Source organism: Anthonomus grandis, chromosome 5 (genome assembly GCF_022605725.1).
Source record: "Anthonomus grandis grandis chromosome 5, icAntGran1.3, whole genome shotgun sequence".
In the NCBI taxonomy this organism is placed as follows: domain Eukaryota; kingdom Metazoa; phylum Arthropoda; class Insecta; order Coleoptera; family Curculionidae; genus Anthonomus; species Anthonomus grandis.
This window is the reverse complement of record NC_065550.1, coordinates 31123112-31139384: the sequence shown is the minus strand read 5'-3', so window position 1 is coordinate 31139384 and position 16273 is coordinate 31123112. Positions and strand designations below refer to the sequence as shown.

The 16273-nt window shown below is 31.5% G+C and overlaps 1 protein-coding gene across 1 annotated transcript; it reads left to right on the top strand.

Moving 5' to 3' along the window:
* The first annotated feature begins 981 nt into the window (after positions 1–981).
* On the top strand, positions 982–15307 carry LOC126736293 (protein henna). Its single transcript, XM_050440580.1, has 7 exons — positions 982–1201; positions 13638–13938; positions 13990–14149; positions 14206–14405; positions 14459–14721; positions 14778–15007; positions 15062–15307. The coding sequence occupies exons 1-7, from the start codon at positions 1124–1126 to the stop codon at positions 15216–15218; spliced, it is 1389 nt and encodes a 462-aa protein (XP_050296537.1). The 5' UTR covers positions 982–1123; the 3' UTR covers positions 15219–15307.
* The last annotated feature ends 966 nt before the right edge of the window (positions 15308–16273 follow it).

Genomic DNA, 16273 nt, shown 5'->3' with positions numbered 1-16273 from the left:
AAACTATATGTCCACTGCTTGAAATAATTTTACAAATTTTAGTTATGGCTATGAAAAAATAGATGAGAAAAAACATTTTTGAATTGTCTGAAAATAAATAAATGTATGGCTGTAGAGCCTAAATTTTTATAAAAAATATTGACTTTTTTGTGCAAAATTAACAATTATTGTCTGCCTGGAATTAAAAAATAATATTTAAGCTCTCAGGAATTATTTTTAAAATCGGTTATCCAATTGCCTGAAAAATAATATTTGTGGACGCATGTGCATTCTATAGTCTTTACCATTTTTCTTCAATCCCATTTCAGCTGTAGAATAGTCTCAAAGACAATTTGTTTCTGATGGTTCTATTAGAGATTTTGTCAGAAAGTTTGATTTCTAGCATTCTTCTTTCCATTATTCGTTGCATCACCTGTATCTTGTAAGCATTCTTTTTCGTAGCATTTCCCTATGCCAATACAGACATGACCCACTTATTGAAGATTTTTCTCTTGAGACACATTGGCAGCTTGGACTTTACTGTACCAAAAGCCACCCATGTAAAACCTGTCCTTCATCGAATCTCTCGTGTGTTTGGTTGTCTCTTCTACTAGATTAATCAATTTTTCGAATAATTTTTTAGGTAACGAGTGTTTAAAGTGAAACTTTTCTGTCCTCGTAAGCTACCAAAGGCGAAAAATGCGCCTCTTAGCACACTTTCTTAAATAAATTTTGCTGCAAAGTAAAAAAAGAATCTGACTTCGATAAATTGACTTGACCACACTGAATTCTCCTCCTATAATCTATTCTTAATGAACCTTCATTAAAATCGATGCATTCCAACATTTCTTAATAAATATTTTTAACTTTAGGTCAGTTCAATCAATACGTAATTAAGAAATATGTAACGAAAAAAAAAACAAATTAGGAAATCATCATGTTTAATGAAAATACTTCGTTCGTAATAATCGCTCTGTTTTCAACACGACGATCGCGCAACACAATCCAGTTTTTGCGATAAAACCAGTTTGTAAATGTAAATATTTATAATATTAAGTTAATAATTGTTGATTAGTTGATCCTAGTCGTTCGCCGTCAAAGAAATCAACCGGATTGACATTTTATTGCGTTTTATTCAGTCGATATGATGTATAGTAAGAATATCACGATTCAGACCGCTGATAAGGCGGTCGAGCAGCCTCAGGGAAGCCCTCCAGATGTGGTAAGTTATACTTTAAATCAGTATGTCTACAAGGTGTTATAATTTTGTAAAATAGAGAGTTTTTACTAGGGAACACCCTGTATATTATACTTACATTGAACTTGTTTCATACTCTATGGGTAAAAAAATTAAAAATAAGTTATTGCTGTTTTAATTATTTCTTGAAATCCATGAGACTCTAAAAGGAAATTGGGAATTCTTGGAAAGATCTTTCAATTTTAAGGATACGTGTCTGTTCTGGAAAATCTTTGATAGATTTAAGGATTTTACAGGATTTTCCTGGAAGTTTAGTGAAAAATTAAAATTCTAAAGTTAATTAAAGATAAAAGAACATTTAAAAAAATAATTTCACGAACGTACATTTTAATGATTCTAGGTTTTAGTGCAGTTTCTTGGGATTCATTTTAAGACACCTTGGATTGAAATAACATCCAGGAAGATCTAGAAGTATTTTAAAGAAAAATTGAGAATATTTGAAAAAATCATTGCAGAAAAATCCCGTTTTTCCATAAAGATCCTTGAAATATTCCAAATTTTCTTAAAATAATTTATACAACTTACAAAATTTATAATACAAACACCAACGGCATGAGAAAAAGATGAAATTACGATGAACATGAGAATGACGAACTTCGAAATGTTTAAATTCAGGATTTTATACTAGGAATGCCAATTCAGGTTGTTCTGGAATATTCAAAGAATATAGACGATCTTCATGAGAATTTATTCAAGTAGTAAAATTTTCAGTTGGGACTAAATTTTATTACAGTACGATCCAAAAAAATAGCAATATTTCGAAAAATTATTCCAAGGCGTCCATGTCCAATACCATAAGCATTTTCAGATAAATCCGTGAATTATTGAAGGATTTTTCATGGTTTTCCTGTAAATTTATTCAAATTAAAATGTGATTACTTTGAGTAGATTTAAAAAACACATTCCAGGGATGTACTTTTTTCTAAAAAGTCCTTGAAATATCTCATGTTTTCTCAGGAATCATATAAAAAATTAAATTTGAATAAAAACACCAATTGCATCGGAAAATTTAGAATTACGCTTTTTTTGGTAACTTCTGACCCTCGTCTTATCCAGAGTTTTCTGTTCCTCTCACTTTTGGAGCTATCTTGGGTGAGTTAAGAGAAAAAATTACATAGACAATTTTTTATTATTAATCAAATTTCCTCTAATCTAAAAAAAAAATATTTAAAATTACCTCAGTTATAAAGGTTTAAAAATTTACTATTCACTTGAATCATTCCATTATTTTTGCTGATATTCTTAGAATATTCAAAGAATTTAGCTGATCTTCAAAACAATTTATTAAAATTAAAAAATCCTGAATTGGGATTAAATGTGCCACACAATTCGGTATATTTAGAAAAATAATTTCAGGAATATTCAATTCTAATGCCACAAGTCTTTTCTGGAAAATCCTTGAGATATTCTAGGCTATTCCATGAGTTTCCTGTCAATTTGTTTAAATTAAAACAAAAACGTGAATACTTTAAGTAGGGTTAAGAAAGGCACATTCCAGAGATGTACATTTTGATGGTTTCACATACATTTTCTGCCCTTGTAAGCTACCAAAGGTGAAAAATGCGCCTCTTAGCACACGTTCTTAAATAAATTTTGCTGCAAAGTAAAAAAAGAATCTGACTTCGATAAATTGACTTGACCACACTGAATTCTCCTCCTATAATCTATTCTTAATGAATCTTCATTAAAATCGATGCATTCCAACATTTCTTAATAAATATTTTTAACTTTAGGTCAGTTCAATCAATACGTAATTAAGAAATATGTAACGAAAAAAAAAACAAATTAGGAAATCATCATGTTTAATGAAAATACTTCGTTCGTAATAATCGCTCTGTTTTCAACACGACGATCGCGCAACACAATCCAGTTTTTGCGATAAAACCAGTTTGTAAATGTAAATATTTATAATATTAAGTTAATAATTGTTGATTAGTTGATCCTAGTCGTTCGCCGTCAAAGAAATTAACCGGATTGACATTTTATTGCGTTTTATTCAGTCGATATGATGTATAGTAAGAATATCACGATTCAGACCGCTGATAAGGCGGTCGAGCAGCCTCAGGGAAGCCCTCCAGATGTGGTAAGTTATACTTTAAATCAGTATGTCTACAGGGTGTTAACATTTTGTAAAATAGAGAGTTTTTACTAGGGAACACCCTGTATATTATTTTATACTTACATTGAACTCTATGGGTCTAAAATCAAAAATAAGTTATTGCTGTTTTAATTATTTCTTGAAATCCACGAGACTCTAAAAGGAAATTGGGAATTCTTGGAAAGATCTTTCAATTTTAAGGATACGTGTCTGGTCTGGAAAATCTTTGATAGATTTAAGGATTTTACAGGATTTTCCTGGAAGTTTAGTGAAAAATTAAAATTCTAAAGTTAATTAAAGATAAAAGAACATTTAAAAAAATAATTTCACGAACGTACATTTTAATGATTCTAGATTTTAGTGCAGTTTCTTGGGATTCATTTTAAGACACCTTGGATTGAATTAACATCCAGGAAGATCTAGAAGTATTTTAAAGAAAAATTGAGAATATTTGAAAAAATCATTGCAGAAAAATCCCGTTTTTCCATAAAGATCCTTGAAATATTCCAAATTTTCTTAAAATAATTTATACAACTTACAAAATTTATAATACAAACACCAACGGCATGAGAAAAAGATGAAATTACGATGAACATGAGAATGACGAACTTCGAAATGTTTAAATTCAGGATTTTATACTAGGAATGCCAATTCAGGTTTTTCTGGAATATTCAAAGAACATGGAATGCCTCCTTCAGGTTTTTCTAGACGATCTTGAGTTGGGATTAAATTTTTTAGAAGTATGATCCAAAAAAATATCAATATTTCGAAAAATCATTCCAAGACGTCCATGTCAAATACCACAAGCCTTTTCAGGTAAATCCTTGAACTATTCTAGGATTTTTTATGGTTTTGCTGTAAATTTATTCATTTTAAAAAGAAAATGTGACTTCTTTGAGCACATTTAAAAGACACATTCCAGGGATGTACATTTTTCTAAAAAGTCCTTGAAATATCTCATGTTTTCTCAGGAATCATACAAAAAAGAAAATTTGAATAAAAACGCCAATTGCATCGGAAAAATTAGAATTACGCTTTTTTTTGGTAACTTCTGATACTCGTTTTATCCAGAGTTTTCTGTTTCTGTTACTCTTGGAGCTATCTTGGAAACATTCAGGTGAGACACTTCAGAAATGTTTATTTTCAGGGGATATTCTTAGAATATTCAAAAAATATGGACGATCTTCATGAGAATTGAAATGAAGAAATTCTGAATTAGGAAGGGATTAATTTTTTTTGAAATATTATCCACGAAATTGAGAATATTTGGAACAATCAATCTAGGAAGCTCCTTTTGAAATACAACAAGCTTTTTCTGGAAAATCCTTGAAGTATTCTAAGATATTCTATGATACTTCTGATATTACCACTATTTTTTTCTGTAATGTTTGATCCTCGTCTTATCCTAAGTTTTCTGATATCCTCCCTCTTGCAGATATCTTAGAAATGTTAAGGTGAGACACACTACTTATTAAGACTCGAAATTTGGCTCCAAAATGATCAAATTGGCATACAAAAAAATAATTTTTTAAATATCTTAAAAATTACGGAAGTTATAAGGATTTAAAAATTTACTTAACCGGTGCTTTCGCCATTTGTCACTAAATTTTTAAATACTTATATCTCGAAGTCTAATTGAACGATTTAAAAAAAAATTTTAGCAAATTATAGGGTAAGGTACTAGTTAATTTTTAAGTATTTTCAATTCTGTTGAACATGTTTTTTCATAATTTGCGCAAATGTAACAAGCCAGGGTAAGTTAAGAGAAAAAATTACATAGACATTTTTTTATTAATAATCAAATTTCCTCTAATCTAAAAAAAAATATTTAAAATTACCTCAGTTATAAAGGTTTAAAAATTTACTATTCACTTGAATCATTCCATTATTTTTGCTGATATTCTTAGAATATTCAAAGAATTTAGCTGATCTTCAAAACAATTTATTAAAATTAAAAAATCCTGAATCGGGATTAAATGTGCCACACAATTCGGTATATTTAGAAAAATAATTTCAGGAATGTTCAATTCAAATGCCACAAGGCTTTTCTGAAAAATCCTTGAACTATTCCAGGATATTCTATGGTACTCCTCAAATTACCACTGTTTTTTTTTGGTAATGTTTGATCCTCGTCTTATCCTTAGCCTTATTAATCAAATTTCCTCTAACGTAAAAAAAAATATTAAAAATTACTCCAGTTATGAAGGTTCAAATATTTACTATTCACTCGAATCATGAATTATTTTCCAGGATATTCTTGGAATATTCAAAGAATTTAGCTGATCTTCAAGAGAATTTATTGAAATGAAAAAATTCTGAATTGGGATTAAATGTGCCACAAAATTCGGTATATTTAGAAAAATAATTCCAGGAATCCTTAAGATATTCTAGGATATTCCATGGGTTTCTCGTAAATTTGTTTAAATTAAAACAAAAACGTGAATACTTTAAGTAGGGTTAAGAAAGGCACATTCCTGAGATGTACATTTTGATGGTTTCACATAAATTTTTTGAAAAATCCTTAAAATATTCCAGGTTTTCCTAGAAAGTTTATGCAAATTTAGAAAATTTTAATTAAAACTCCAACTGCATAGGAAAAAAATGAAATGATCACTGATTTATTTTTTTTTTCGTAATGTTTGAGCTTCATCTTATCCAGGGAAATTTTTAGGTGAGGTACTTGAGAAATGTTCATTTTCAAGAGATATTCTTAGAATATTCAAAAAATATAGACGATTTTCATGAGGATTTATTGAAATGAAGAAATTCTGAATAATAATTAATTTTTTTTAAAGTATCATCCATGAAATTGAAAATAATCATTCTAGGAACGTCCTTTTCAAATACCACAAGCTTTTTTTGAAAAATCCTTGAAGTATTCGAGGATGTTCTTCGATTCTATTAAAGTTCCCACTGTTTTTTTTTCTTTAATGTTTGTTCCTCGTCTTTTCCAAAGTTTTCTGATATCCTCCCTCTTAGAAATGTTTAGGTGAGACACATTACTTATTAAGATGCTCGAAATTTGGCTCTATCATACAAAAAAAGAATTTTTTAAATATCTTAAAAATTACGGAAGTTATAGGGATTTAAAAATTTACTTAAGCGGTACTTTCGCCATTTATAACTAAATTTTTAAATATTTATATCTCGAAGTCTAATTGAACGATTTTGAAAGTTATTTCAGCAAATTATAGGGTAGGGCACTAGTTAATTTCTTTTCTGAAAAATTCTTGAGATATTTTAGGATATTCCATGGGTTTTCTGTAAATTTATTAAAATTAAACGAAAAATGTGAATACTTTAAGAACGGTTAAGAAAGGTACATATCAGAGATGTACATTTTAATAGTTTCACATAGTTTTTTTGGAAAATCATTGAAATATTCCAGGTTTTTTCGAACTGCTTAGGAAAAAATTGAAATGATCACTGATTTGTTTTTTTTCATAATGTTGAGCTTTGTCTTATCCAGGGTTTTCTGTTCTTCTCTCTTGGAACTTTTTGGAAATGTTTAGATAAGATACTTCAGGAATGTTCATTTGTAAGAGACATTCTTAGAATATTACAAAAATATAGACGATCTTCATGAGAATTTATTGAAATGAAAAAATTCTAAGATTAATTTTTTTTTAAAGTATCATCTACGAAATTGAGAATATTTAAAACAATCATTCTCGGAACCTCCTTTTCAAATACCACAAGCTTTTTTTGGAAAATCCTTAAAGTTCTATGGTGCTCCTGAAATTATCACTGTTTTTTTTTTCTGTAATGTTTGATCCTCGACTTATCCAAAGTTTTCTGATATCCTCCCTCTTGCAGATACCTTAGAAATAAGGTAAGACACACTATTTATTAAGACGCTCGAAATTTGGCTCTATCATACAAAAAAAGAATTTTTTTAAAATCTTTAAAATTACCGAAGTTATAGGGATTTAAAAATTTAGTTAACCGTTGCTTTCGCCATTTATCACTAAATTTTTAAATACTTATATCTCGAAGTCTAATTGACCGATTTTAAAAAATTTTTCAGCAAATTATAGGGGTAGGGGATTAGTTAATTTTTAAGTGTGTTCAATTTTTTCAAAATGTTTTTTTTATTATATTTTGCGCAAATGTAACAAGCCAGGGTAACTTGAGAAAAAAAATTACATAGACAATTTTTTATTATTTAAAATTACTCCAGTTATGAAGGTTTAAACATTTACTATTCACTTGAATCATTAATTATTTTTCGTGATATTCTTTTACTAGATTTTTCTAAAATTGTATTCAAGAATACATTGAGAACGTTTAAGAGAAACATATTCGAGGAATGCACATGTTAATGGTATTACCTACTTTTTCTGGAAATTTCTTGGAATATTCTAGGTTATTTATCCAAATTCAGAAAATTGTAATTAAAAAACGAACTGCATGAGACAAAATTGGAATGGCACCACTGGTTTGTTTTTTTTTTAATTTTTGATCTTCGTCTTATTCAGACTTCAGGAATGCTTATTTAAATCATGCAGGTTTTCTGGAAAATTCGAAGACTTTCTAGACGATTTTCCAGGGAGTTTATTCAATTCAAAAATTTTTTAATTACAACGATCCATGGGAAAAAATTTAAATTATCCCCGATTTGGTTTTTTCTAATGTTGGATCCTCGTTCAGGATTCTCTCTCTTGAAGAGATTTTAGAAATGCTTAGGTGAGGCACTTCAGGTATGTCCATTTCCAGGGAATATTCTTGGAAAGAATATACGTGATCTTCATGACAATTTATTTAAAAGAAATAATTCTAAAATGGGATAAATTTTTATGGAAGTATCATCTGCGAAATTGAGAATATTTGGTAAAAATTAATTCCAGGAATCTTTATTTCAAAAAGGCTTTCCTGGAAAATCTTAAAATATTCTAGGATGTTCCATGGTTTTCCTGTGAATGTATTGAAATAAAAAAAAAATGAAATGAAGTTTTTCATCCAAGAATACTATGAGAACATTTGAGAAAAATATATTCTAGGAATGCACATATTAATGGTTTCAGATGAAACCATTAAAAAGTAGGTACTTCTTCTGGAAAGACCTTGAAATATTGCAGGTTTTTGGAAATTTATCCAAATTAAATTATAATTAAAGCACCAACTGCATAAGAAAAAGTTGAATGTATCTGTGATTTTTTTTTTATTATATTTAACCCTGATTTTGAAAATCCTTGAAGTATCCTAGGATTTTCCATGGTTCTTCTCTAAGTGTATTCAAATTAAGACGCTTTTGATTGAAATAATTTTTTTCTGAAATTTCATTTACGAATACTTTGAGAACGTTTCAAAAACATATTCCAGGGATATACATTTTAATGGTTTCACATACTTTTCCTGGAAACTTTTTGGAATATTCTAGGTTTATTCAGGATAACTCTGGAAGCTTTAGAAAATTATAATTTTGAAATATTAACTGCATGGGAAAAAATTAAAAGAAAGAAGATTGCCTTCGTACAATTTTTTTTTATGTTTCATGTTCTTCGATCTTGAAGATTTTTTGGAAATTATAAGGTGAGATAGTCCAGAAATGTCCATTTTTAATATTCGGGTTTTTTCTAAGATATTCCTGAAATAATTATGACTTTGAATTATAACTCTTAAAATTATTACATTCCAGGCATGTCCATTTGAATCATGCATTATTGCATGCATGTTTTTGTGGAATATACCTGGAATACTTTGAAAATAAACATCATTCAAGAAATTGGAAATATATGGAAAAAATTGTCCAGAAACGTACATGTCAAGCACCACAAACTTTTTCGTATCATATCCTTGGAATATTCTAGGTTTACATACGATATTTCTGGATATTTATGATAATTAAAAAAATTTTAATTGACACACCAAACGCTTGCGAGGAGGTGAAAATTATTTTGGACATAGTAAAAAGCGATTCAAGTCAAAATAAAATTTACTTAAAGTTTTTTGAAAAAGTAATTTTAGTTCCTCGTTCTATTCTGCCTGCGCAAGGATTCAATTTCCCAAATTCCTTCCCAATAAAAGCGATTCCTTCAGTATATCTCTTTTTCATTCTATTACACAGTTTATTCTTTAGGATCTATCGAGTCTGAGAGAGATGCCATCTGCTTTCTCTACAAATGTCAGATCAATATTTTTTCTGCCTTCAGAAACCTATGCTAATAATGATTCCTTTCTTGCCCTCACTTCTCTCCACTGATTCAACTGTCTTCGTCTTTATTCTTTAATGCTTCACCCTATATCTCCGTCACTTCTACCATAACAACACTTATGTTGACTACCAAGAAAGTAAGTAATAACGTCAACCACGACCTTGATACGTTGATTACAAATAAAGCAAAAAAAAATAACCAATTTACCACGGTATTTCCTTGCTTCTGGTAAGATCTGATGCAACCCGTCGGCCATCTTACAATAATACCAGAGTTTTTATGTTTTATATAAGCAGCTATATATAAGCTAAGCTACTGATTTTTGTAAACCAGTCTTTTGAAGATTTTATGGTGAACAGTGCGTGCCAAAATGAGGGAGGAATGGGAAAGTTTATTTAAGAAAGACGTAAGTATTAGATGGTATTAAACCCCTAAGGTTTAATATTGGGAGAGGTACTACGAAATCTGTTTTCGTATCAAATTGCGCTCAATTACCGTTGAATTTTTTATTAAAGAAAATTATGACAAACATTTAATTTGGTCTTGTCAAGGGACGGCACCATATAATATGTTTACATAAACTTAGATAAAAAAAATATATATAATGACGAAATTGCTTTGCCAGCTAAAAAGAGCATGTAATCGATTAATAAAAAAACTATAAATAAAAGCTAACCTTATGACCTATGGCAATATCAATATATTTCAATCTGGTAACTGGTGTAAGTCGATAACGGACTGCGTCATTTGTTTTTTTACATGTGAACATTCTTCCGATAGAATATATTCATGTCTCTTGATTAAAATGTAACCTGGAGTTCCAAGGATGATCCAGAGTGTTCCATTTATTTTCACATTACTTAGGCAACTGAGTTAGTTCATTAACATCAACTATCATATCCATAAGGTATCATATCCTTGTAGACTCATGTCAAATTATCATATCTAACTCTTGACTCAATTCTGTCCACAAAATCATCTTCATTTTCTTGACTATTGAGAGGTTCTCCTATTTCTGCACCAATAAACCTCACTTGATAGAATTTAGCATTTAATACCAATGACCCAAGGAACCAGGAAAAAATGTTTCCTTATCCAAGGAAACAAGTACATTTATTCGATTAGATAGATTTTTTTATTGGTCGTAAAGTGTAGATCCATGTCCATAACCTGTAGATTCCTAAGCGAATTTATCCAAGATTCTTTTCCTTGTACACTCATCTATCTTCTAGTTACCTCAGACTCAAGAAATCATCTTGATTTACTTGGGTTTTAAAAGGTTCTCCAAGTCGATCCTTATTTCTGAACCAAAGACCCTTCCTTCATGGAGTTTAGCTGATAATAGTAAGGATCCAAGTACCAGGGAAAAATCCAAATGTGTAATCCAATAAATATACTTATGTCCTTGGATAAAGAAACAGACAGTTGACACACCAAGTTATTACATACTATTTCTGGATCAAAGTACCTCACTCTGTTTGATCTTTGTACGTCATCCAGAGTCTTTCTTTATTCTCTCTCTCTTTCTTTAGTTCTCATTTTCTTTAGCAAAAATCAAGGTTCCATGGAGAAACATATCCGACTACAAGGAAGTAGGTTTCTTCATTATGTTCTTCAAATTTCATGATTTTTGTTAACTCTGTATAGGTACTAATGCTAGTAAATCCATATACTAAAGTGTTCTCTCTTTGATCTTCCTATTATTCAGGCTTTTTCTTTATTCTCTCTTTCTCTTTCTTTTGTTCTCATCTCAAGCAAAAGTCCAAGTTCTATGGAGCAATATTTCCTAATACTAGGAATTAGGAAGTAAATGCTTCAACTTTAATGATGTTTTTTGCTACGTGACGTACTTTCGTGACGTACTTTGTTGGTGGTAGATACTATTGCTGGTAGATCCACATACTCACCTATTCTCTATTTAATCTTTGCATTATGCAGGGACTATTTCCTTCTTCAAGGAAGCAGATTTCTTCATTATCTGCTTCAACTTTCATGGTTCTTTTTTTCTCTGCGTAGACACTGATTCTGCTATACCTACATATTGACCTGTTCTCTCTGTTTGGTCTTCGTATCTTTCATAGTCTTTCTATATTCTCTCTTTCTCTTCCTTTAGATTACATCTTCTTTAGTAAAATAAAACCAGGTTCCATGGAGAAATATATCCGACTACAAGGAAGTAGGTTTCTTCATTATCTTCTTCAAATTTCGTGGTTTTTGTTATCTCTCTACACTAATGCTGGTAAGTCCATATACAAACGTGTTCTCTCTTTGATCTTCCTATTATTCAGGCTTTTTCTTTATTCTTTCTTTCTTCTTCTTTAGTTCTCATCTTCCTTACCAAAAATCTAAGTTCCATGGAGCAATATTTGCTTCTACTAGGAAGTAGGTGCTTCAACTTTCATAATGTTTTTTGCTATGGTGCCTGATACTAATGCTGGTAGATCCACATACTCACTCATTCTCTATTTAATCTTTGTATTATCTAAAGTCTTTCTTTATTCTCTTTTTCTCTTTTTTTAGCTCACATCTTTTAGCAAAAATCCAAGTTCCCTAAAGAAATATTTCTTTTTACAAGTAAGCAGATTTCTTCATTATCTCCTTCAACTTTCATGGTTCTTCTTTTCTTTATACACTGATTCTGGTATACTAACATATTGACCAGCTCTCTTTGTTTGGTCTTCGTATCTTGCATAGTCTTTCTTTATTCTCTCTTTCTCTTCCTTTAGTTTACATCTTCTTTAGCAAAAATACAAGTTCCATGAAAGAATATTTCCTTCTACAAGGAAATAGGTTTCTTCATTCTCTGCTTTAACTTTCATGGTTTTTCGTTTCTCTGTAGACACTAATGCTGGAAGACACACATATTAACCTGTTCTCTCTGTTTGATCTTGGTATCTTTCATAGTCTTTCTTTATTCTCTCTTCCTCTTTCTATAGTACACATCTTATTTAGCAAAAATCCAAGTTGCATGGAGAAATATTTCCTTCTACAAGAAAGAAGGTTAATTCATTATTTGCTTCCAGTTTCATGGTTTTTCTTTTCTTTCTAGACATTAAGGCTGGTAGATCCACATATGGACCTGTTCTCTCTATTTGATCTTCGTATCATCCACATTCTCTTTATTCTCTCTTTCTTTTCCTTCAGCTCACGCCTTCTTTAGCAAAAATCCAAGTTCTATAGAGAAATATTAAGAAAGTAAGTTTCTTTATTCTCTGCTACAACTTTCAAGGTTTTTCTTTTCTCTTAGATACTGATGCTTCTAGACCCATATATTGAGAAACTACATGTTATCTTTGTTTGATCTCTATCTGTTCTATCTCTGTATTATCCATAGACTTTCTTTATACTATATTTCTGTTCTTTTAGTTTTCTACTTCTGTATCAAAAATCCAAGTCCCAAGGAGAAATATTTTATTTTTCAAGGAAGTAGATTTCTTCGTTGTCTGCTTCAACTTTCATCGTTTTTCTTTCCTCTAGACATTGAACCTGGTAGATGCACATATTGACCTGTTCTCTCTATTTAATCTTCGTATCATCCACGGTCTGTCTTTATTCTCTCTTTCTCTTCCTTCAGCTTACACCTTCTTTAACAAACATCCAAGTTCCATGAAGAAATATTTTCTTCTACAAGGAAGTACGTTTTTTTAATTATCTGCTTCACGATGTCTTTTCTTTTATTAGTACTGATGCTTGTAGACCCACATACTGACTTATTCTCTCTGTTTGGTTCTTATCTCATTCCGAGTCTTCCTTTTCTTCTCTCTTTCTTGATTTCTTCCTTTTCTAGCAATGAATCAAGTTCCAATGAGAAACGTTTCTTACTTCAGGCAAGTAGGTTCCTTCGCAAGATATGCCGAGTCTAAAAGAACTCTTTACAAAATACTTATTTCAAGTGAAGCCTTCTATGTTCTTTCTGACTTCAATTTGTAAAGTCCTCAAAAAGAACTTTATCCGGAATAACTTTTTTCAACCATATCCAAATTTGTTCTCTTCGAATATCTCCAGAGCCTCCAAAGACAAAGGGATATATTTGTTTTTGTTCTTCACCAACAATTAAACTATGATCTTCTATTGTAGAAAGCTTATTTCCAACCTTAACCTTCTACTGCAAATGTCTCATTTGTTCCTTCACCTTGTTCCTTTCTAGCCCAAGCTGATGCCTGGTGGAAACTACATAAAAATAGGACGAGACTCAGCTAAAAGCACTTACCTACTATTCGCCCCACACGATGAAGATGTCGGCATATTGGCCAAGTACCTTAACATCTTCAAGACGAACCATGTGAACTTGTTGCACATTGAATCCAGACCGTCGACGAAAATGCCCGATTTGTACGAGTTCATGGTGGAGTGTGCCCCTAGTGGTAACCTTGGAGGGGCCATCGAGGCCATCAGGGAAAGCAGCCAATATTTGCAAATTATTTCCAGGGATTATAAGGATAATAAGGGTGAGTGTTAGTTGAGGGATAAAGGATCTTAGTAATTGGGAAATGGTTTAGATACTGTGCCATGGTTCCCTAGGAGGATAAGGGATCTGGACAGGTTTGCTAATCAGATATTGTCTTATGGTGCTGAACTTGATGCCGACCATCCTGGCTTCACTGATCCGGTTTATAGGAATAGGAGGAAGTATTTTGCAGATATTGCTTACAATTATAGGTAAATATTTGTTGGTGATTTTATTTAAACGGAAGAAGTATAGATTGATATTCCAGGCATGGAGAGAGGCTTCCTCACATTGATTACACTGAGGAAGAAGTGGATACTTGGAGAGAGGTTTTTAGGCAGTTGAAGACCCTTTATGCCACGCATGCTTGCAAGGAGCATAACCACGTGTTTCCACTACTGGAAGAAAACTGCGGTTATAGAGAGGATAATATTCCACAGCTCGAAGATATTTCAAATTTCTTAAAAGGTGGTTATAAAAAAATTGACTGGTTCAAAACGAGTTATGTGCATCTTTTTCAGACTGTACGGGTTTCACTCTGCGACCAGTAGCAGGCCTTCTCTCGTCACGTGATTTCTTAGCAGGGTTGGCTTTCAGGGTGTTCCACTCGACCCAATACATCAGGCACCCCAGTAAGCCTTACTACACCCCGGAACCGGATGTGTGTCATGAGTTATTGGGGCACGTGCCCCTTTTTGCTGACCCGGACTTTGCTCAGTTCTCCCAAGAAATCGGACTAGCCTCCTTGGGGGCTCCCGATGATTTTATTGAGAAACTAGCTACAGTAAGCGGAACTCTTTTAGAACACTGAACGTTTTTTTTCAATAACTGGTTTTTCAGTGCTTTTGGTTCACTGTGGAGTTCGGTTTATGTCGTGAGGGAGATAGTTTAAAAGCTTACGGGGCTGGTCTGCTGTCGTCTTATGGTGAGCTCCAGTATGCACTCAGTGAAAAACCGGAGTTCAGAGCTTTTGAACCTGCTAAAACGGCCATTCAGAAGTACCCGATCACTGAGTACCAGCCCATTTATTATATTGCGGAAAGTTTCGAGGATGCCAAAGAGAAGATGATGTAAGGAGCACTTGGACTTTAGAATCTCGTAGTGAGTTAACGATTTTTTTTTAGAAAATATGCTGCAACCATTCCCAGGCCTTTTGGAGTGAGGTACAACGCATACACTCAGAGTATCGAGGTCTTGGATGCCAAACCTCAAATCCAACGCTTGGTCGGTAATATTGGATCAGAAATGTCCATTTTAATTGATTCCCTCAAGAAGCTCTAGAGTGCCAGTTTAATTATTCTTAGACTGTATTTAGTATTTATATTATTTATTGTAATGTTTTTTTTTTTAATATAAAATGTTTGTTAGTATCAAGTGTGTTTGACTTTATCTACTCCCTTCTCCTACTAGCTAAAACAAGAATAAAAGAGAATAATTTAGAAGAGGAAGAAGAACAGGATAACAATGAGAAGAGAAGGAAGTTGGATTCTCAGTTAATGAAAGCAATCTCTAAGTTTTAATGAAAGATGGTGAAGGGTAAGTTAATGATTAGTAACAATATGTCCATATACCAAAGAGAACAAAGATGAATAAATAAGCAGTGAAAAGATTCATTAAGGTTTAATGGAAGAAAAAATTACCATGATGAGTTACAGACTAATTGAGAGGTGAAACAAGAGGGGCAATTGGAGGAGCAAACAATGTTAATATAATCTGAAAAAAAAATGAACAAATTGGTCATGAAACCATGACAGAAAATAAGTAAGAGAAAGACTATGTTCATTTTTTAGCTAAAAAGAGAAAAAAGATAAGCAGGTAGCTAAGGAAAAAATTTACCAAGAACCCAAGTAGAAAATCAGAAACAAAAGGAAAAAGAAATAGATAAAGTTAATACACCTACTGAGAAAATAGAAATACTGTCAATAAAAGCATTGCAGAAGGAAGATAAATGGAATAAAAAAGAGAAAGAATATGAGGGAGATATACTATCTGAGAAAAGGAAAAAATATATAGGCAATCTATGAAAGTACTCCTCAAGATTGGGTGGAAAATAAATAAAAAGACAGAAATATAGTAGATGATGAAGAGCAATCATTCCATCTATAAACTTAAGAAAAGGAATAAGATGAACAAACAGGTTATCAAAGCAAACCAGATGGTAAAGATGCAGAAGAGGAAGATGATTAAATTTGTTTTTTTTAGTAGACTAAAAGAGAAGCAAGAAGAGGTTCAAGGAAAGTTCTTTTAAAGATATTAAAGAATTTACTTTCTGGATCATCTGATCATTAAGAGGCTTTTCAAGACTAATTGATGACGTAAATCAAGATTGAATGGTT

Excerpts from the sequence above, each read along its gene's own strand:
- LOC126736293 (XM_050440580.1), top strand. The coding sequence starts at position 1,124 with ATGATGTATAGTAAGAATATCACGATTCAGACCGCTGATAAGGCGGTC. Across the intron at positions 14,406-14,458 it reads TATTTCAAATTTCTTAAAAG|ACTGTACGGGTTTCACTCTG; the intron begins GTGGTTATAAAA and ends CATCTTTTTCAG. Across the intron at positions 14,722-14,777 it reads TTATTGAGAAACTAGCTACA|TGCTTTTGGTTCACTGTGGA; the intron begins GTAAGCGGAACT and ends CTGGTTTTTCAG.